General features: G+C 37.8%; 1 protein-coding gene across 3 annotated transcripts in view; it reads left to right on the top strand.

Annotated features, from left to right (window-relative positions):
- ATG2B (autophagy related 2B) overlaps nucleotides 1–22,479 on the top strand; it is a 71,801-nt gene that overhangs the window by 11,387 nt on the left and 37,935 nt on the right. For 2 of the 3 annotated variants that reach the window (XM_090033969.1, XM_090033967.1), the window contains exons 4-21: nucleotides 358–460; nucleotides 2,567–2,729; nucleotides 3,323–3,502; nucleotides 5,325–5,421; nucleotides 7,304–7,486; nucleotides 9,115–9,269; nucleotides 10,779–10,890; nucleotides 11,688–11,949; nucleotides 12,671–12,821; nucleotides 13,610–13,702; nucleotides 13,886–14,074; nucleotides 14,876–15,149; nucleotides 17,605–17,707; nucleotides 19,462–19,657; nucleotides 19,768–19,910; nucleotides 21,183–21,340; nucleotides 21,607–21,782; nucleotides 22,182–22,332. In XM_090033969.1, coding sequence (XP_089890095.1) covers nucleotides 358–460; nucleotides 2,567–2,729; nucleotides 3,323–3,502; nucleotides 5,325–5,421; nucleotides 7,304–7,486; nucleotides 9,115–9,269; nucleotides 10,779–10,890; nucleotides 11,688–11,949; nucleotides 12,671–12,821; nucleotides 13,610–13,702; nucleotides 13,886–14,074; nucleotides 14,876–15,149; nucleotides 17,605–17,707; nucleotides 19,462–19,657; nucleotides 19,768–19,910; nucleotides 21,183–21,340; nucleotides 21,607–21,782; nucleotides 22,182–22,332 — 2,889 coding nt within the window. The remainder of the gene's footprint in view (nucleotides 1–357; nucleotides 461–2,566; nucleotides 2,730–3,322; nucleotides 3,503–5,324; nucleotides 5,422–7,303; nucleotides 7,487–9,114; nucleotides 9,270–10,778; nucleotides 10,891–11,687; nucleotides 11,950–12,670; nucleotides 12,822–13,609; nucleotides 13,703–13,885; nucleotides 14,075–14,875; nucleotides 15,150–17,604; nucleotides 17,708–19,461; nucleotides 19,658–19,767; nucleotides 19,911–21,182; nucleotides 21,341–21,606; nucleotides 21,783–22,181; nucleotides 22,333–22,479) is intronic. The other variant, XM_090033968.1, reaches the window with a different exon arrangement.

The raw sequence follows: 22,479 nt of genomic DNA, 5'->3' as shown, positions 1-22,479 counted from the left end.
GTAGACTTAAAATGAAAAAAACTGCTTGAAGAGCCTTCTGTACTATTTTTATCTGAAGAAAAATACATTGTGTACCTTGATGCAGCATGGTATTAGTTTTAGTCTTGATTTCACTTGAGTTTTATGAATATCTAATTGAAAGAAACAGAAGGTTGTTAGTAGAAATCAAGATTCTCATTTGAAATCTTGATATTATATTAAAATCTAATTATAACTCTGCCAATGAATAAGTATCAGGTTTCAGACAAAGAAGAAAAGGAACATTCTTTCCTTTTCTTCATGTAAGTTGGCAAAGTGTCTCACTGATTTTGTATGTTTGTTTTGTACCTATATTGTCATCTTGTTTTCTCACTGCAGTTCTAAGAAGAGTGAAAGTTACGTTTTTGAATACTGTGTTGCGAATTGAACATGTACCAGAAAATTCTAAAAGTGGATCTGCACTTGAAATCCGAATAGAAAGGTAATATTCCTTTTACAACTTAGAAAACAAAAAGGAAGCTGTATCGCTCTTATACATATCTCCCTATACAGTAGAGCACCGTCCACATCATCTGCGCTGTTTAATTTTAATGTAATAAATTTTTTGGTAAACTCTTTCCAACCCACTTTTTATCAAGATTATTCACATTGCAGTCTTCGGAACATTTCCAGATTTACAAAACATAATAGTGCTTTACAGTAGGGGTGTTTGAAATGGGCCGTATTCAATTTGGAGTTGGATTCGGCCTGATTCAGGGATAGTGATTTGATACACTGATTTGGATCACTGTCCAGACTCAATTCAGCCAAATCTGAATCTGAAGATTCAGTGCTGATTCGACCATAGTTTTTTCTACATACCTCGAGGTACCAAGTACTTCGGGTCCACCACCTAGTGCGTGGGGGGGACCCTCCCTTGCCTGTCCCTGGCTTGGTGATCGGCCATGGGGGGACCCTGGTGGCACCAGTCACTGAGCTGGGGGGATCCCAGTGGACCTGAAAGTGCTTCTGGTCCACTTCCAGATCTGCTGCCAAGCATGCTGGGGATACCCCCACACTCCCATGGGATACTCCATGCAGCCCAGCATCTCAGCATTCATGAGCCACCTGGTACCTTGAGATATGTAGAAAAACATTTAAAGCTGTGTCTATGTCCGAATCATCGAATTTCTCTGAATCGATTTGGAAGGTTCCAATTTGATTTGGAGAGAGTAAAGGGTTTCCTGATTCAGTTCAGATTCAGCTGCCGAATCAGGCCAAATCTCCACCGAATCTAATCAGCGACCAAATTTTCGCACAGCCCTACTATATAGTTCTCACTGAGGCAGCTGAGTGAGCTGATTTTTTTTTTTTAAATGCTCAGCAACCCAGCAGCATCTGTTGTTAACTCAGGCAGTTACAAAGAATGGTCTGAAGGGGGAACTCGGGTCTTTAAAAAACTCAATTTTTGGACACTGAACTTTTGCAAGTCATTATTCATTTAAGAAAAAAGTCAAAAACCAGCAAATGTTTTACAAAATCTTAATTATTTGTTTTCTTTCTTAAGATGCCAGAACCAGTCACGTCTAATGCAATATAACTTGTGAATTGCAGATGTCGCAAAGATATTCATTTAGCATATTTGATCTATGGTGTAATTTATTTAAATGGTGGTGTTATGTTATCGCAGTATAACAGTCGCTCCCTTATAACACTGCTGTTACTTATACTGAAATGCTGATGTTTTAGAGTTCCCAAACAAATGAAAAGTTACTAACTTAAGACTTGCTGAGTCTAGTTAAAGAGAGAGCTTAGCAGTAAAAGCAACTATCCAGCCTTCCTAGTTCTTCACCTCCCCCACCTCCCAAAAATATAACCCTCTATGTACTAAAAAGCTATGCTTACATAGTGTTTTAAGAAAACATGATTTAAGTGTTTGAGGTACTAAGGAAAAAAAGGGAAATAGTTATTCCTACTGCAAGTTTTCTTTTCCTGGGGTTTAACTTTGTTTTTAAGTGTGTGTTGTTCCAAGGTTTAGGCTATGCAGACATATTTTATTAGAGGAAATTTCATTTTGTGTGAGTTCAAAAATCAAGATAAGTGAATTTTGGGTGAATGCTAAATATAGCTTAATTCCAGGTCTGTCAATTTTCTGCTTAATCAAACAAAAATCCTTTAGACATAAAAGAAAGTGTTATGTTGAAATTGTTCATTAAGACTTTGGACATCTTTTTCTGTTCTTACTTCATCCACTTACAAATGTTCTTAAGTTCTGAGGCAAGGGAACATGCTTACAGGTGGAAACAAATAAAAAAGACAATAAAGCAGAGTCCTTAACTCTGAGATAAGGTTGCACAGCAAGTATTAAGAATCCACTGTAGGATGAATTCACCTCAAATGTGGTGTAACTTGTATGTAACAGTGTCCTCCTAGAAGTTCAAGTTCCCAGAGAGGAGTGTTTTTCCTTTTGGGACAATCAGCAGCATTGTAAATAGTCTGAAAAGAAGGAACACATTTAAGCTTAGAACAGAGGCTAAATGGTGCGATATAAAGTAGAACATTTGCATGCCATCCCTTCCATCCTTATTTCCTTGCTTTTGTCTCTCAGAACTATGTACTGTGATGAAACTGCTGATGAATGCTCTGGAATTAATGTACATCAGCCCACAGCATTTGCTCACAAGTTACTTCAACTCTCAGGCGTCTCTTTCTTCTGGGATGAGTTTCCTGCATCAGCAAAGTCCTCACCAGTGTGTTCAGCTACGCAGTTGGTAAAATTCAATAAATTATATAAAGATGTAAAGTTAAGGATGAAAGATGTTGTATGCTTACATATCTAAGTAGTAGCCTAATAAAGAAATACAGAGAATAAAGTATACAGAAAGTGCACTCTGTTTAGATTAGTACTTTGGTAGTGAGTGCATTCTTAACTCCTGCTGATCAGTAGTTCTCCAGCTTCTGAGCCCAGCAACCCTTGGGAACTTGTAGGAGAAATACTGGTAACCTCTTTGATCAAATAATTCTATTCTGTAGGAGGGACGATGGTGAGTATTAAAGAGCAAACTCACAGTATGTTAAAATGGGGTTTATAACACTGGAATTTGTTTGGAAACTGAACTGTGGAAAAACTATTAAAGAAAGATTGAATCACTTCCTATAAATGGCTTAACACTTTGTGATTGCTTCTGCTTATTTATTTCAAATTTGCTAATAAATGTTTGTCAGGGCAGGCATCAGATTTCTAGTTATGTGAATGTATTTGCCCTTTCTATGCTTTTTAGGTTTATTTGTCATAAATATGCATACTACTTTGACAAAGAATAGAATACAGACTAATTGCCTTTTTCCCCCTTGCATTTTAAAGGCAACCGAACCAAAGCTTTCACCTAGCTGGAACCCAAAAATTGTGTATGAGCCACATCCACAATTAACAAGAAACTTGCCAGAAGTTCCTCCCTCTGACCCTGTACAGATTAGTAGGCTAATTGGGAGAATGGAGCTGAGTCTTACCTTAAAACAAAATGAAGTGCTTCCTGGAGCTAAGGTCAGCCATGGTTTTATGTTAGTTAACTAAATTAACGAGGTAAGCAAGTGTGTGTGTTTATCACCTGTAAAAATTTGAAAGGCCTTAGTTGGTAGTATTGTCTTTTTAATTTTGCTAAATTAAATTGCCTGCATCTAAAAATATGAAGCACCATTGACTAGAAAAGATTATGGAGAAATGCATTGTGAAATATATGGAAATAAATGTCTAAGCACCATGTGCAATTTTGTTCTGTTTACAAATGTGAATTACCTTGGGAGTTACTCAAAATTAAGTAATTGGACTGATATATATACGGAGTTTATTTTCTTTAGTAGACAAGCATGCTGATCTTTTCATACTCACAAGTCCTAAAGCAGCAGTAGAAGAGGTGACAGTAAATCATTTGGTTGTTTTATTTAAATTACTTTCAAAAGTACAAGTGATAGATACACTGATGTACGTTTCATAAGAAGAGTCTGTATCTTAGAGACGGGTTTAATTCCATGTATTGCTGTAATTCCTAAGAGGATTAATTTGTTTTTATGGAAAGTCCTGTTGTTACCTGTTTGTTTTTTTCCTTCATGTAATAGAGGTACCAGATTTTAAAATGATAATAAAAGGATGGAGTCTGAATGACTGGTTTGAAACACTTTATTTTGAAGTTTTTAAAATGATTAAATTTAATCAGTACATAATCTAAAATGAATTTGAGAATGTGTACATTTGCAACTTTTGATTAAAGTTAACATTACAATCTGACCATCGTAACTTTTAAATTACATTAATTAAAATATTATTTTAATTTTACAAAAATAAAGGCCAAAAAATTATAGTACTTCAATTTTATAGGCATTTAAGTAGATATATAACCATATCTGCATAAAAATTCTAATTCATTTTAATTATAAAATTGGTTCTAAACTTCTGTTCAATGTATTGTTTCACATTTAGAGTTTATAACGTTCAAATATCTATACACAGAAGAAAAATGAGGGAAAAGATTTCAAAGTTTAAATAGAATATAGTAGGTTGAACCAACGAACACAACAGACATAGAGCAGAAACAACTTCAGGATTCTACAATGGGGGAAACTTGTCTTGCAATTGGTAGCTGAATTTTAAAGCTTTTTATTTGTTTAGTTGAGAAAAATACTGGATACTGGACTAAATGCTGGTATTTAGCAATGGGCAGTTGATGAATAGGAAGATACCATAGATATACTTGGTGTGAAATGTGTAAATAGTCACAAGATATTACTAGCTCTTGTAATGAGCTCTAGATTTACTAACAGCCAGGTTTTATTGCATCCAAGAGTTCTAAATATTACCTACTCTAGACCATTATTTAAAGGTGGCAAGAGGAAAAAACTCTTTAGTTCAAGATCTGAGTTGAGGGTTCAATATAACATTTCTCTTGGTGATCTGCTGCTTAAAGAGAACACAGCACAACATTCTTAGCATGCCTCATGTTGTGAAACACTAGTGGGAGAGCCTCTGAATAACATATCAGCTGATTTCAACAGTATTTGTCTGATCATGTTTTATTACTGGTTTTAGATATTCTGTTCAGTTCCAAAAGCAAGAAATTTTAATATTTTTCCATAGTCCATAAAATATGCTTCACATTGACATCATTGAGGGATTATTAAACAAATAACTATTAACTTTTTAATAATATTTCTGAGTTTTCTTTCCAGGTTTTTGTTTCATGATTTTAGTCCCATTGCCATGTAAAATAGTTCTGTGAAATACTTAATGACTAGTAGCTGATGAAGGAAGCTTAAGGAATATTTTTTAACTTTGAATATTTATAAAGATTTTTTTTCTTTTTTTTCTTAAGTTGGATGTAGATGGACAGATAGATTCTATACACCTGTTCCTGTCACCAAGGCAGGTACATCTTCTGCTGGACATTTTAGCAGCCATTGCTGGACCAGGCAAGTAAACCCTATATTAATGTTAAATATGTATTTGAGAGGGGCAGTAAAGAGACTTTGTACAACAAACAGGCCTCTAAGTAGAAGCTTAAAAATTGCTTTAACAGATTATGAATTAAAAATTCATTTATTTTTATTACATTAATTTCTAGTGGCCCAAATCAAAAATGCAGCTTCATTTTTCCATATACTGTTTACATGTAATATCCTAGTCAAGAAACCTTTTGGTTACAATTTTTTCATTGCGTTCTTTGACCAAACTGAACCATCAGTCCAGCACCCTGTCTCCAAGTGACCAGAATCAAAATTTCACTGAAAGGTGCAAGAAACAAATAATAGACAATTAGTCCTGTCAACTATGTAACCATGAACAACTTGTTTTTTCCTGAGAGGTGGGCTAAGCAGGAGCCTGTCTGGGTCAAGGCTTTGGGTGGGAGATGTGTGAGATAAGCTGGGCTTGATGCAGAGACCCTTGTGAATTGTGGGGTCTGGCTGGGAGACCTCAATGCTACAGATTAGCTTATGTACTCAACAAGAAGTCATTAATGGCTCAATAACTAGTTGGACAGAGGTATCAAGTGGGTTCCCCAGTAGTGGTCTGTCTTGTGTCTGGTATCATTCAGCATCTTCATTAATAATTGGGATGATGGAATTGAGTTCATGCTTAGCAGATTTGCAGATGATACCAAGCTGGGTGGAGTTAAAGACAATGAGGAGGCAGGGCTAGGATTCAGAATGAGCTGGATAAACTGGAGAAATGATCAGCAGTCAGTCAAGTGAGATTCAGCAAGGACAAGTGCAAAAGCCTTCACTTGGGACAGAATAATTGCATGCACAAATACAGAGTGGGGAAGAACTGGCTGGGATACAGTATTTTAGGGAAGGACCTGTGGATTATAATGAACCCTATGCTGAATATGAGCTGACAGTGTGCTCTCATTGCAAAAAAAAAGCCAAAAATAAACGGGGTTGTATTAACAGGAGTGTCACTTGCAAGTCAAGGGAAGTGATTCTTGTTCTCTGTTCGGCACTGGTGAGGCCTCCCATGGAATACTGTGCCCAGATTTGGCCCTCACACTTCAATAAGGATATAGACATTTTAGAGAGAGTCCAATGCAGAATCACAAAAATTATTAAGGGCTTGAAAGGCAAGATTTATGAGGAAAAAGATGAAAGAATTGGGGTTATTTAATCTGGAGAAGAGGAGGCTTGAGGGAAGATTTGATAATGGTCTTCAAATACCTGAAGGGAGACTACAGAAAGGATGGAGAGGAGCAGTGGCCTCAAGATGCAGCAGAGGAAATTTAGATTGGATATTAGGAGAAACCTTCTGACTATGAGGATGGTCAAGCATTGGAACAGGCTACTTGGAGAAGTTGTGGAATCTCCATTCTTGGAAACTGTCAAGAACAGGTTGGACAGACACTTGGTTGGTTCCTGTGATCCTATAAGAAATAGCTTTTCCATACATCTGTCTTAATCCACATATTCATATGAATAGTAATTTATGTCCTGAAGCAGGATAGTTTATCTTTTAGGCACTTTTTCTATCTTATTCTGCCTCATATAGTAGTGGATGCTTTCATTATTCATATAATATATAGTCCTTTTTTAAGAAAAATGAAACTCATTTTACATCATCATGTATAGCTAGCTATATTCCCACTGCTGGAAATCTAATTACTGTATCAGTTTTGTTCATAATTTGAACTCTTGGAAGAATGATGGAAATATTATTCCATTCTTTTCATTAATTGGGGCTGGGAATTGGAGTGATTTCTTATGAAAATATGGTAACTGTCTCACTATTTGTTTAAGTTTTCTGTTGGAGGTTTGGAAGAAAATTAGAAACTATTTCTCCATATATTCTCTTTGAATTCAGAAAGCCCCAGTAGGATAGAATTGTCAAATAAAGATAGGAAGAACAGACCAATGCAACAGGAAGATGAGTATCGTATTCAGATGGAGTTGAAGCGTTACTTGCGAAAAGACTCTTTATCAGCAGGAGCATCATCTGAGCAGAGCTTTTATGAGACAGAGACGGCCAGAACGCCTTCTAGCCGTGGTGAGTTGTCAACTAGGCTGTCTTCCATACTAGGCAACATTATTCAAAATAATTTTGAACATCCGGTACTAAAGCACACTAACCTTTTGGGAAGAGGAACATAATAAGGCTGTGTGATTTACTTTTTGATTCAGCCGTTTTGGAGGGCAGTGATTCATTTTGGTGTACTGGATCACTGTCCTGTTTCATTTCGCCTGAATCTGTTCCAAATCTGTTTCAAATGGGCTATGAGTTTTGTACAGCCCTACTGCCCAGCCTGGTGGGACTTGGGGCCGGGGGCTGCAGAGCCCCAGCGGGGAGCAGGATGGGGTTGTGGGTAGCTCGTCTGGCGGAGGGCCGCTGCTCTCTGTGCAGGCTAGGAGACCCCTGCACAGATCTCTGATGCCTGTCATGCAGGGTCGTGGGGCAGGGATGCAGCATAGAACGGCAAGCAAGCCTGCTAGTCCCTGCTACACAACTGGGCTCCTCAGGGAGCAGAAATCTCTGGTGGGGTCTCCTTGCCACCGCTGCATGCCCCACGTTGCCCCAGATCTCTGCTCCCTGCAGAGCCAGGTCGCATGACAGGAACTAGCACTGCCCTGCCACGTTATCTGGCTCCACAGGGAGCAGAGATCCGTGCCGGGGTCTCCTCGCCACCATTGCCCACCCCGCGCTACCCTGGATCTTGACTCTCTGCAGAGCCAGGTCACATGGCAGGGGCCAGCACTGCCCTGCTGCATGACCTGGCTCTGCAGGCACAGATCTCTGCTCCCAGGGTCTCCTTGCCGCCGCTGCCCACCCTGTGCAGCCCCATGTCATCGGGGCAGTGTGGGGCAGGCAGTGACGGCGAGGAGCCCCCCCAGCGTGGATCTCTGCTCCCTGTGGAGCAGAGTCGCACGGTAGGGCAGCAGTGTACAGCTGTTTCCCTGCAAGCCCAATTCCAAAATTTTCCAAAACATTTCCGAAACGTTTCAGATGCCTCATTTCATTTTGGCGATATTTCAGAGCCTTCCGTTTCGATTAGGGTTCAGTGTTTCAGGCACCAAAATGGCCCGAAACACCTCTGAAACAAAACAGGTGCTGAAATTTCCCACAGCCCTAGAACATAACATAGAACTTCATATAAAACTTTGTATGATCTATCATTAATTATAATATCAAATCAGGGAATTTAACTGCTGATTTTGTAGGTGCTAATTTATATTTGATTCAGCATTAGACTTTATTAACCAGAGCATCTATAGCAGTCTTATCAACGTGATTAGACTGAAAAAATGCAGACATTTTATATTTTGTGCATACTTACCACATTGCCACAATTACATTTTTCAAGCCTGCCACAATTACATTTTTCATATTGGCTTGATCATGCACCCTTTTTGGAAGCTTGTTTTTTGTGTGTGTGTGTATGTAACCAGGGGGTTGAACTAGATGACCTCCTAAAGTTCCTTCCAACCCTTATTTCCTATGATTCTATAATTAAGCCCCAGGAAGATAGTCTGTTTATGAAATGTTGTAAATAATACATTAGTTGATCTGTTGTCTAGTTTAATTTGTTTCTGCAGTTATTTAATTTTACATATGATAACTAGAAATAATGTTCATTATTAAAAGAACATATAATTGGTTGTATTTAAATTTCCCCTTAGAAGAAGAAGTTTTCTTCTCAATGGCTGATATGGACATGTCTCATAGCCTTTCCTCTCTTCCCCCTCTTGGAGACCCACCAACTATGGATCTAGACCTGTCTTTAACTAGTACATACACTACTACCCCAGCAGGATCTCCTCTGAGTGCTACAGTGGTATAGTATTAACCATTAATATTTTTCCAGAGTAATGTTTTTTTCAACTTAATCATATTGTATATTTTCTTTCCTATTTAAATCTTACTGCAAAATTCTTAGAAAATATGAACTAAATCATGCACACAGCATTCTCCAATTGCAATATCTTGTAAATTTGTATGCATTTATTGACATAGAGCACATGTCTACGGAGCAAGCAGCTCTGTCCATGCTAGCTTCTGAGCTGGGAGACTATGTAGAAGGGAAGCCTATTAGCCCACCCTCAGTAGTGCACTCGGGCAGCTATACTGTTTCTGGTTCACGAGCTAGTGCCTAAGTACAGTCAGTCAAAAAGCTTGAGGCTGAGTTGATTGTCTTCACAAGTTAATCTAAGCTGTGTAGGTTGAACCAGTAAGCAAGTTAAAAGACATTCACTTTTAATTCCAGAAATGTAGCCACATGCCTGCAGTGGCTCAAGTCTGAGTCTGAGGGGCACTAAAGCATGCCTCTTTGCTCTGCTGGGGCAGACAGCTTGGGCCAAGGCTAGCCTGTCCACCCTGGAAGAGGGATAGGGGTGATGGTTGTGGGGGTGGTGCAAAGCATCCTGGTATGCTGGGGGACTGTAAGTTAACTTGAATCTGGAGGGGCTCTGGGACAGAGGTTCAGTAAACTGATTTAACCTTTAGCAGTTAAATCTCATGCTACATCCATCTAGGCTTATCTTAAACAGGTTTTAGACACTTTGAAAGTGGTTTATATGCACTGAACTTCTGTTGTGTTACAGATTTGAACCAGTTTCCAGTCACTTATACTGTTTTATGTGTAATTTCTGTCCCTAGCCAGTGTGTGCAGAGCCAGCATGGCTTCTCTCACTGCATAGACATGGCCAGCATCACACCCTAGCTTTCATAAAGGAATAAAGATGCTAAGTAACTCTCAGCATGTTGATTTTTGATGGGGTTAACAAATCCAAAAATAGAATGTATCCTTTATTTCTTACAGCTTTGTTATATCCTTTATTAGTAACAGACCCTTGTAATACCCATATTCTCCCAGCTTCACATTTAGGTTTTTTAATATAGATTATGTGACCAGAGATCAAATAAAAATGCACAAAATGTGATATTGTGTAAATTAACCCATAACCCAACAAAAAATTATTGCAGCTAAGATCACCCCTGTTTAGTCATTAAGCGCGTGGTTAAGTTAATTGCTGACTAGGAGCCAGAGAAGGCAGTTTTGGTTTCCCTAGGTTAACAGAACATAAGCCTGCTCAGATGGAAACTTTTATCCCCCTTTCAAAAACAGAAGTGTGCAATCATGATAGAACTCAAGAACATAGTTTGACACCAGATATGTAATCTAGGCATGCTGTAGTTTAATATACCATGAAAGTACCATGCCGGAAAGCTGCTGTTGGTTGTAGAGATGTATTTTTTCTTTGTTTTTCTGTTGCTGTTTGTGTTAGACTGATGCTTGTGAGCTCTTGTGTTATGAAAGTGTCAGATTAATTATCTTTCATTTTAGCTTCAGCCAACTTGGGGTGATTTTCTTGATCAGAATAAACAAGAGCCGCCAGCACCAAGAGGTTCATCACTTACACCCAATATAGTTCACCAACCACCCTTAAGAAGGACTTGTAAGTAAAACACATGCTTTGCTTCCTAGTCACCTTGTAACACTAGATGGGATTATTTTACTGATTGTTTTGAAATTTGATATGAAGACATAAAAATTAAGAGGGCTAAAATGTCATCTGTCCTTTTCTTCTTTTGGTTCCTCAGAATGTATTGTTTTTCTCTCTTTAGTATGTTTTAGAAATATATGCAGATGCTGGAATTTATCACAAAAGTACCTACAGTCTCTCTTCTCAGAAGTGAGTTAGACCAGAAATGAGTTGTTTGGGAGAGTTGGCCAAATTTACCAATGAGATAAAGCAGGATAATTTCAGCAAAAAAAGTGTTAATTTCCTGTATTTAAATAGAGGCTCAGCTTATTGCGAAGGCCCAGATTCTATTTCATCCATTGGGCGCCTAATTGGATGTAGGTGTCTATGTGCAATCCTGTTCCACCTTGCTTGAGTCCCTAACCAACTAAAAGGTGGGTGGGTCCATCTTCCTCTATTGCCTTTTGTGACTTAGTCTTAAGGTTAAGATCATGGTGCATTACAAGAGTATGTGCATTAACAGTATTTGAGAGACTCAAACTAGATGGAGTAGGATCATACTTAAGGATCTAAGTATACTTGGGTGCATAGTAGGTGGAATTGGATTTGGTCTGTAGGATACATTTGCTTTTTATTATGATTTGTATGTTAGCTGTGTTTCACTGTTTGTATAGTACTGAAGACTTCCATGTTTTGATAAATGTTTTACATATATTTGCTGTTATTGACAAATAGCTTTCAGTGACAAATTTAACTTAATTTTGTTTTAGCCATTCCATCCCGATCTGTTTCAGTGGATGAATCCAGACCTGAGCTACTTTTTAGACTGGCTGTGGGGACTTTCTCAGTATCTGTACTTCATATTGACCCTCTACCGCCACCTGAAACTTCACTGAACATTAACCCCTTGACACCAATGGCATCGGATTTCTTTACCCGAATAGAAAAGATTGATCCAGTTAAGTTTTCAACAGAAGATTTTATGTCCTTCCGGGAAGTGTTTGCAGAGGCTTGTTCTCATGACCACCTTAGGTACAACTTTATTTGTTAATTAATAGAGCAAACAAAGAACTAAATATTCTTTGGCTAAGCTTTGATAACTTATTTCCATTAATACTTGAAGTGTAATGAGTATATTCTTTTTTATTAGATTTTAAAATAGTCATGGACAGTATGAGATCCAAAATTCAGAATACCAGAGAGAACTGTGTGTATAACTCAGATGTCTTTTCAGGCAAGGTGGATCAAGCAAGGAGCAAGTTATGAAACCAAATCTACATGGTGCAGAGGAATAAATCAAGATGTTTCAAATAGTTTGTTCCTTAGAAACAATTGCACTTTATGGGAATACACTCATTACAAAAGTGATTTGGAGGTTTGTTATTTGTAATGTGGTTTCACATTTATGCAAAATGTGATAATAGGGCAAGGAAGAAATTTGAACGATATTTGCAAAAGGCTAGGAAGCAATTTTTCTTTGACACAATACTCTTATATCACGGCTTGGCAATAAAAAATAAGGATTTTATTTTTCACTCTAAGCTTTAGGTATTTAGCACTAAAGAAGACCAAACAACAGAGTAGGTAGATTCCAATATTTTATGTTAATGCCAGAACTGTTTATAGTCATCGTTGTATTTCTTTGAGTTATATCAACAGTTTATGAATGATCAAAGTTATTGTAGTTATCCATATTTTTATTTATATATACATTTTTCTTTTACATTTTTTATACTTTCATTTTTCATAACAGATTTATAGGTAGTGGCATCAAAGTGTCTTATGAACAAAGACAGAGGTCTGCATCTCGATGTTGCAGTACAGATTTATCCATTGGGAAAATGGAACTTTTGGAATGCCTTTTCTCTACTGATTCCCATTCCGTTCAACCTCATTATACAGAGGTAATTAAAGTTACCTGATCTTAACTAAGCACATTTCAGTGACTGAAATAACTAAGTAGAGATGTTTTCAAGGATACAGTCCTTGTCTTATATTTGGAAGGGTTCCAATTGCTAAATGATTTTTTGTGTGTTATAATGCCTCTGGGGTTTTAAAATTGACTCTCTGGTTTTAAAATTTGATTTATGTTTTAATTGAAAGCTCTGCTCATGAATCAAGGTGGTTTCATATTCTGTCACCAAAGAGCTCATCTAGTATGACAGAAATGTAAAATAAAAAAAAATAGTTGGGGAAATTGGGTTGAAAAAATTTCACAAACAGTGCTGCCTAATGCATCAGCCAGTTAAGCGTCAAATAGATTTGCTTAAGTGATGTTTAACTTGATTCCACCTCAGGCTTTCACAGACTGAGGGTGAGCTATAATATAGCATTTCGGATAGTAATCCTAGTGGCTGTCATTCAGATGGAGTATTCCCTCTGCACTCTGCTGTTGTTTTGATAGTTGAGTACACCCATTTTTGTAACCTCAAATGCGAGGTTCAAGGCTCTAAATAATACCAAAATCGGAACTTGTAAATATTAGATCTGTAGCCATCAAACAAGTAACTTAACTCTGGATTGGCTTGCAGCTTGTGCCGGGGCCGTATGGTTCGTCTGGCTGTGGGGTTCCTTCTCTTGCTTTTAAGTAGAATTTGCCCTTTCCTATTCTTGGGGTTTCTTTCTTTCTTTCTTTTTTTAAAGGCAAAAGATCTTTTAATTAGTTTTAACTATGTTCTTTTTTATTTTGAAGCTGCTAACATTTCATTCTGAGAGAGAAAATGATTCACATCCTACTTCATGCCTTCAGCTCCATTATAAACACTCAGATAATAGAGGGCCTCAGGTAAGCTTGGAAGTAAAAAATGACTTTGAAGTGTTGTGTTCATGCTCTTCTATAATATCTTTCCTCTAAAGATATAACAGCTGTTTAATATTAGTAGTTTGCACAGAAAGTTGTTTGCAAAAATCCTCAGTATTGGCTTTTTAGGTTTTTATTTTATAATGTTGAGAGTGTATGTTTTTTTAGGGTAGTCAAGGGAGACTGAGCTCTGTTCCACAGAAAGCAGAATTGCAAGTCAAATTGAATCCCGTGTTCTGTGAACTGGACATCAGTATTGTGGACAGACTAAATTCTTTGCTTCAGCCACAGAAACTGACCACGGTGGAGATGATGGCATCTCACATGTACGCTTCTTACAACAAACACATTAGTCTGGTGAGTAAACATTGTCATTTATTTGTGTGCTTTCTGGTTGTATTTGGCAGTTGCAAGTGGAAAATGCAAAGATGGAATTAGCTTCATAACAACACATCTATATTGATATCTAGCTACAGAGTGAGATGGAATTTTAAGTCTTTAATGTGTTATCTTTCCAGAAAATCATTGAGTAATTTGAGTTGTTCTGGGTGCTAATCAGCCCTAATCTGAATTGATAATCTTTTGTGTACTATCTTAATCCAAATCGTTGCTTGACTGAAAGAATAATAGTAATAACCATCATCTCCCTAGAGGGAGTAACAAATTAGAAAGGCTTGTTTGTCTCTGTTCAAGGTTATCAGTAGACTGCCAGATGGGCTAACGATATCTTCTACATAATTGGGTTTAGTGGGCAAATTGGTTTTGAAAAAGACGTAATGTGGGATGCATGCAGTTAGTTAATTATACTGCCATCACTCCATATGAAATGAAGCTGGTTATTGCTGTAAAAAAATATTCTCCAAAATTGACTTTAAGGTGGAGCAAAAAGCAGCAGGGAATGAATCAAAGGAATTGCTCTCAGTTTCAAACTCCTTACCTATATATTTATGACCCGAAAGTTTTATACTGTTTAATGGTAATTCATTTTTATAACTAGCTGTATAAAATCTTAAGAGTATCAGTTCTAGCAGTCAGTTTGTGTATATTTCATTTAAAGTAGTAGGTGAAGAGGCTTGTGATTTTTTTTCCGACTTCTGTAGCTTTTATTTTAAAAGCTACATCTCTAGTTAAATTTGTTTTTCATTTCATTTCTTTTAGCATAAAGCCTTTACTGAGGTTTTTCTGGATGATTCACGTACACCTGCAAACTATAGAATTTCAGTCCAAGTCACAGCACCAGCATTAGATCTTTCTGTTCGCTTCCCAATACCTGATCTACGGTCAGATCAGGAAAGAGGACCATGGTTTAGAAAATCACTTCAGAAGGAGATCCTTCATCTTGAGTTTACAGATATGGAATTTAAGACTGAGTTTATAGGAGGTTCAACCCCAGAACAAATTAAATTGGAGCTTACCTTTAAGGAGCTAACTGGTAAGAAATACAGTTGTCATGCTAGTGCTAAATATATATATTTTTATTACAAAACAGCCATTTAGTTGAGACAAAGATCTTTTGGGAACTGAAACATTCAGAATTTCTGCCTGCCTTGAGAGGGCAATTTTGATTTTCTGTAATAAACTCCAATAGAAATCAGTGTGGGTGTCTTAGGGAAACACAAAGCTGAATCAAATTTTCAAATAAGCATGGTGTCTTTTTCTTGCTGCTTATTTTATAATTAAGGCCTCAAGTTCTAGCTGAAATATATTGAGACTTGTAGGCAAAATAGAAGCTTTCTGGCTAATAAGGTATTGAGGTGGCTAGTCACGCAAGTCTAAAGTCAGGCAGAAGTAGAGTACCATAGGCCCTTCAGATGTTCATTTGCTGTTATCGGAAATTTGTGCATGTCCCACAAGTGGTAAAATGTAAAGTATTAAAGGGATTTGTCCTGGGAAAAGCATGGCCAATCTGCCACAAAATGAGCAGATTCACAACAGAAGTGCCTGATTTAAACAGCAGTTTCTTTGCTGTGCTGGGACAAGTTTAGCATTGGGATTGGTAGCTCTTCCCTCAACAATCCCACAGTACTCTGCTGTGTGTCCTCCTAGCTTGGAGAGGGGAGAGAAGGAGAACAGCTGGCTCCCTGCTAGCCCTCCTGGCATGAGCGGGCAGAGACACTTAGGCTGCCTTGTCCCTGTTTCTGCTTTGGAAAAATAGGGGTGGAACTGCTGGGGCAGGGGCTACCTAGTGGGAGAAACCTGCGCATCTCCAGGTATGCAAACAGCCCAGCACCATGGAACCATTTCCCAGTGCTCGGCTACTCGTGTGTCCTTGATACTTTCTGGTGCTCCAGCCTTGGGTCCTGTGGAGCAGCAAGCAGAACTGCTCCCCCAACCCACTGGGGTGTGGAGATGCAGCCCTGGTTAGGTGTAGCAAAATCCTCCCTGCAAGCAGCAACAGAGCTGATGAGGGTTTTTTTTCTCCCTTTCCCCCTGACCCCTCATCAGCTCCTGCTGCCACTTGCAGGAAGTCCCTTCACCTCTGCCTCCAGTGCCAGTGGCAACAGCAGAGACTGATCAGGGCAGAGACCCCTGATCAGCCCATACTGCCTCAGGAGCCTTGCATCACTCTGGATAAGGTGGGTGGATGAGGTAGGCAACCCTGCTTGCCAGCAGGGGTGAGAAGACTGCCAGAAAATTGGGAACATTAAAGAGTTTCTGCGTTTCAGCCAGTTCTGGGGCTGCTTAGGAGCCTGGAACTTTAAAGGGCTTGCAAGCCTGTCAGTGAACCTGTCTAGTTTGGGAGCCCCTTAAAGCTCCCTGGAGAACAAGCTAGAGAGTAGTCCCCTCTTACCTTGTGCTAGAGAGTGTCCTGAATTTGTGGCATTTCCCACCAGGGCATTTTGAAGGTTGAGCTGCCTGTAGCACTTTGTTTTGTAGTGCTACAAATTAGATGGGGTTCAGAGCAGCATGACGGTCTACTTCATCAGATGCTATGAATGAACTTGAAGGGTACATGGACTTGGACAGGTTGGTTAAAAACTTGGAGAGCCCATTCATAGAATCTGATGGAATAGGCTATCAACTATGAAAATTCATGCCTCTGAACCAGCTGGTCTCTTGGGTGCCAGTCTTTCTTACCTTCCACCTGCCTGGCTAATAAGATGTGACCACTGAAAATGTTATGGTGTTGCAGAGTATTGTTCAGGACTTCCCAAATGTATTAAGAGCAGCAAATATTCTACGCTTTAGCTTGGTTTGGTTTGGACAAAAACATTTGTCTCATCTCGTTAAAAAAATCAGTAAACTTAAAGCTAAAAAATGTCTGAATCTGAAAAATTATCATTTCAGATTAAGCTGTGAAAAGAGCTAGTGTAGCTCACACCTGGATGGAACATGTCCAAAATGAAACCATCTAGTTGATAGAATTTTGTAGTTCTCAAGACTTTTGTAAAATGAAAGGTGTAAGCAGGGAACATGAATTTTAAAAACTTGTTACAAAACAATTGTAAGACGGGGCCTTCATACTGCTTGGACACTTCAAATTGGTTTCCCACTCATGATCATTGTAGGTTGAGTTGCTAGATTGTAAGACTCCAAAATGTTCCTTAAGGAAAAAAAAATAGGCAGTACTTTCCAGTAAGCATCTCACTTACTAGAAAGCCCCAAAGAAGACTAAAATAAAGCATATAACTGGTGGCTTAATGGATCGGTAGATGCTCAGAAAACTTTATTGCTTTTAGTGGGGACTAATCCTACGTGGTGTAAGTTTGTTTAGAGATGAGATGCACTTTGTCAATCATTTGTTGTTTTGTAGAGGAAAATTCTAACACTTGTAACATAGTGTAGTGATACCATAAGTATAATTCAGACTCTGATGCTTTTTAGTGGATGAGTGAGTAGACTCTGACCTGACAACATTTAACCTTTCCATATACTTTTCTCTTAAGGCTTGTTTGAAGAAGACAAAGCAGAATCTTTGGTAAAATTTTTTCAAGTATGCAGTGGCATAGATGGAGATCTGACAACCTCTGACAACTTTGACTGGCCTAGGTAAAATAATACCTTTCATTTTTCAACGTAACGGTTTTTAGTTGCTATCTTTTTTCTTCTAAAACCAACTCAAGCTGCCTGTGTGATATTTGCCTTAACCACATCAAGAACAGTAAAAACGTGTTGCTACTGAGCACTGTAACTGGGTGGAACCTTCTTCAGAAAAAACGTAAGACCTTTATTAGTGGATAATGATCTCTGAGACGATGAATAAATCATAAATTGTCTTCTCCCTTTTGGAGGGGGAAGCTAGGTGATTGGACAATTACACAGGAAAACAGCTGAGAGGCTGCTGGGCCAAGGAAGTGGCAATGTGAGAGTCTAAAGGGGTCATTTTAGGGCAGGGGGAATGTTAGGTGGTGGGATTTCAATTGTTTCTAAATTTTTAGCCATCAGGAAATCAAACGACATCTGTGCTGTCAGCCTCGCTGCCTCCACTAAAACCTTTTAATGGCTTGTCTTTCATGGCTTCATTCCTTTGCCTTAAAAGGCTTAGATATTGATCAGGAGAGGACCCAATTTTTTGTTATTCCTATTTATTTTTTCTTAATTGAGGTACCTGGTATTCTTAATTGGGATACCTGCTTGTGCCTGGCCAGATGGCTACTAGGATGTCATGGAAGAGTTCCCTTAGGTTTCTGGGAGGGGAGTGTATGTTAAATACCTAGGCAGCTGATATGAATTAGGTGGATAGAACAGCATGGTGATTAGACCAGCTGACTGATGGGGGAACTTGGAGCCAGTATTTCACCTCTTCACTTTATTCTGGTGTTACTTCACTGCCATCTCCTCCTGGCTGGAATTCAGAATGGAGAGGACTGGGAGTGAAGGCAGAGAGGCTTCATATTCAGTAAGTAATGTATTAGCCCCAAGCAGCCAGAAGGTGCATATGCTGCCTTCTTGCAGTGTAGCCAGATGTGTGAGGGTGCACATCAGCTGTGGGAATGAGTGATTAGGGCCAGATACATGACACTTGACAGCCCTAGTTACTGATGTATGCTTTTAAATCCATTTAGGAGGTTTGGGGTTTTTTTGTTGGGGGGGGGTTAACAAAATAGACTTTTCTTAGAGTTTGAGTGGCCTGTCATGTAAAAACTTAAAAATTTAATCCATTTGTATCCTAGTCATCATTTCCCTTATCCTCTTATTTCTTTAAGTGATTGATAAATATAGGGAGTAAAGTAAAACTGTCACACAGGAGATTGATTTATACGTATTAAGCCAGGAGTGTCAAAGATATGGCCCATGGGCCGTATCCATGGAACTCTCATCTGGCCTGTGGTGCTGCCTGTGGGTCTCATATGTCCCATATGTAGATGAGCTTGATACCCCTGTATTAAATCGTTGGTGCAAAGCCAGAAAATTTGACCTAATGTTGAAATTCTTGTGTCTGTTAAATTTATCTTATATATTACATGAGAACACGTAATGTTCACTTTGGTATAAGCTAGTAGTAGATATACCATGAAGGCCTGACAGATGTAGCTACATAAATTAAAAAAGCAATTTCAGCATGCACTTTGAATGTTCTCTTTCTCCTTGATTTTATGCCAGACACATTTTTTTGGATGGAAGTTTACAGTGTCATATTTTATTTTGCATCATGGTACCTAGATGCATGTAATAAGAAATGTGTGTATTTCAGTATATTATCCTGTATATATGCTTATTCAGGCTGATTCACAAAAATGCACAGACATATTTCTTGGCATTTTTTTCTAACATTTCATTTTTCATGATCTTTTCAATATCAGGATTGTGCTTAAGATAAACCCACTAGCTGTACACTCCATTCTGGAAAGGATAGCACCTGAAGAAGAAGAAGAGGGAGATGGCAACTTTCAAGAGGAAGAGGAAGGAGGATCTCATTCTCTCAAGGATGTCTGTGATTTTAGAAGACCAGAGCCTTCCCCTTTTTCTTCTCGTAGGGTCATGTTTGAAAATGAAGAGGTAAAAAAAAATGTTATTGTAGGTGATGGACTTACTTACTGTAGATAAAATGGAATAGCCTTTCTGACAGGTTTTTTGTTTGGTTTGGTTGGTTTGGTTTTGTTTTGCAGATGGTCATGCCAGGAGATGCAGCTGAGATGACAGAATTTCAGGAAAAAGCAATCAGCAATTCTCATTATGTACTGGAACTTACATTACCAAATGTTCACTTAACACTGCCAAACAAGAGCTTTTATGAGAAACTTTACAATAGGCGAGTATAAATATTAGTTTGCTTGGTTAGTATGACTTGTATTTTTGTTAGCGTGCTTTTTCATAAGAACAGTTAAATCTGTAGCCATAGCAGGAATTAATGTGTTATATAATGTTAGCATCATTCTGTAAGAATGTAAGGTTTTCTATAAAAGGTGTTCTAAGTTATCAGAAAGAGGTGGTAGCAATATTATTCAGCCAGAAGACAGGGTAGAGTTACATCTTGGAGACTAAGTGAATCAGATATTCTCTGATTCTCTGATTCAGTTAATCTCTTAAGTTGCACCGTTACCTTGCCTTCTGCCTACGCTATCAGAAATGTAGTTAAGTCTTATCCCTCACCATTAGCTAAGTAGCCAGCCATGCAAAATAGTTCGACACATCTTTTTAACAGAAAATAGACTCATTTTTTGCTTTCGCCAAAGACCCCTTTATTTGAAGTGCTTACACTTGCATACTATTCCTGGATATTTCTTCATATATAGATCATCATTAGGTTCTCTTCCCTTCACAGACCGCTTGAGGCAGAAGAAAGAAAACATGCATTTAATTTGTGTGGTTTTAACACTACCATTAAAAAGGAAGTTAAATGATGAGTGGAAAGGTTAAAAACATTATTATAGGAGTTACTATTGGATTCTACAGAGAAATAACATTAAAATTGAATTAACAAATGACATGCATATAACTAAACTAAATGTATTTAACTTTAGTTTTGAAAAATTAGAGATACTGTGCCCTTTTGAATTCAGCCACCCCACACAAGTATGACATCTCTGAGTAAACTGAACCATGCATTAACTACTCGGGCCTCTTTGCTTAAAACTTCATTTCTGCTTCAGGCAAAATCTTTTTTCAGATTCTCTAACAGACTTTTTCTCAAGCCAAGAAATTGTCCCCCTTGCATATTGCCTGGACACTAGGAAGTAATCACAATAATTTCTTCAGAATATAATAACTGAACAAGGTCAAAATTCATTTAAAGAATTTGTACCACTCCACTAAATACTGAACTTGCTGTCTGATGTTTGCATGCATCTAATCAGATAATAATAAATAAAGGGAGCAGACTTTTATGCTTAGTTTCATGCTTAATGACATCTAATCTCTTTTTTTATTAATATGTTACTCCAGTTCTGCTCTTGAACTTTTCCCCATCCTTTTACAGGCTGTGTTGTATGAAATCTGCAAGGGACTGTTACACAATTAGCTTTAAGTCAAGTGGAAAAATAGTCAGATGATCAATGTAGTAATAACATATTTTTCTTTCTAGGATCAGCAATGATTTATTATTGTGGGAACCTACAGCCCCGTCTCCTGTAGAAACATTTGAAAATATTTCATATGGTGTTGGACTCTCAGTGGCCAGCCAGTTGATCAATACTTTTAATAAAGACAGCTTTAGTCCATTTAAATCTGCAATACATTATGGTAATATACTTTAAATATTTTTGCGCTACAGAGATGCAAGACACACTTGGCTGAAACTATTGTTGATAAGGGGAAAGCTTGCATTGTGCAGTAAAGGAATTACACATCTTGAAAAAATAAATATAAATAATTTTTATTAGCATTTCATATTAACTGAAATATTCTTGTGAAACTGAATTTTATTAAAGATAGAAAAATAATGTATACTTGCCTTTGCTATTGTGGGCATGTTAGTGTCAAGCCGTTTTTTATTGTTTTTTTTCTAGTAGATGATGAGAGTGGATCTGAGGAGGAAACGCTGCAATATTATTCTACGGTTGATCCAAACTATCGTTCACGCAGGAAGAAGAAGCTTGAATCACAGAACAAGAACACACAGAGCTTTCTTTCTGTTCTGTTAAATGTTAACCATGGATTAGTGTCAATATTCACAGATGTAAAGGTGAGATGCTGGAAATGGCAAGCTAAATCTGGCTGAGTTTTCTTCCAGACATGGTGTATAAGTCATGGTATTACTTTTTTTGTCCAACAGCTTTCATGCCATTTGTTACATTATTGTTTTTTGGAAATTTTATTATACAAACAGGAAAAAAATTTTAAAAGCTGTATGAACATCCTTCAAGTGTCTTAGTATCATAATCTTAATAGTACCATTAAAGTAACTTAAGTTACTGTCGTTCTGTAATATTTTAACATAATTGCATCATATTAGAGCTGAGAAACTAAATATGGATATAAGAGTAGTGAGTGGTACATTGTATTATAATATCCTAAATGACAACAAAATTTCCACAAGTTGTGATATCTCTCTTTTGATTTTTTTTTTTTTCTTTTCCTTCAGGAAGATGATGGAAATATACTGGAAGGAAAGCATGGTGAATTCTGGTTTGAGTTTAAGAGTGGCTCATTGTTCTGTGTGACTAAATATGAAGGTTTTGAAGACAAACATTACATCTGTCTTCATTCTAGCAGCCTCAGTTTATATCATCAAGGTAGGAAATTAACATTTCATTGCATAAAAAATTGATGCAAGGCTAACTAGTGGTAAAATTTTAAGTTCTTTTGGGCAAGGAAATCTTTTTGTTTGTAAAGGATCTAGAGTAATGGAGTCCTGCTGCATGACTCTGGCTTCTTTGAAC

This window comes from Crocodylus siamensis, chromosome 2 (genome assembly GCF_052110815.1).
Source record: "Crocodylus siamensis isolate JL-2025a chromosome 2, ASM5211081v1, whole genome shotgun sequence".
NCBI classification, from domain to species: domain Eukaryota; kingdom Metazoa; phylum Chordata; order Crocodylia; family Crocodylidae; genus Crocodylus; species Crocodylus siamensis.
The sequence above is the reverse complement of the archived record's forward strand: the minus strand, read 5'-3'. Positions and strand labels throughout refer to the sequence as shown.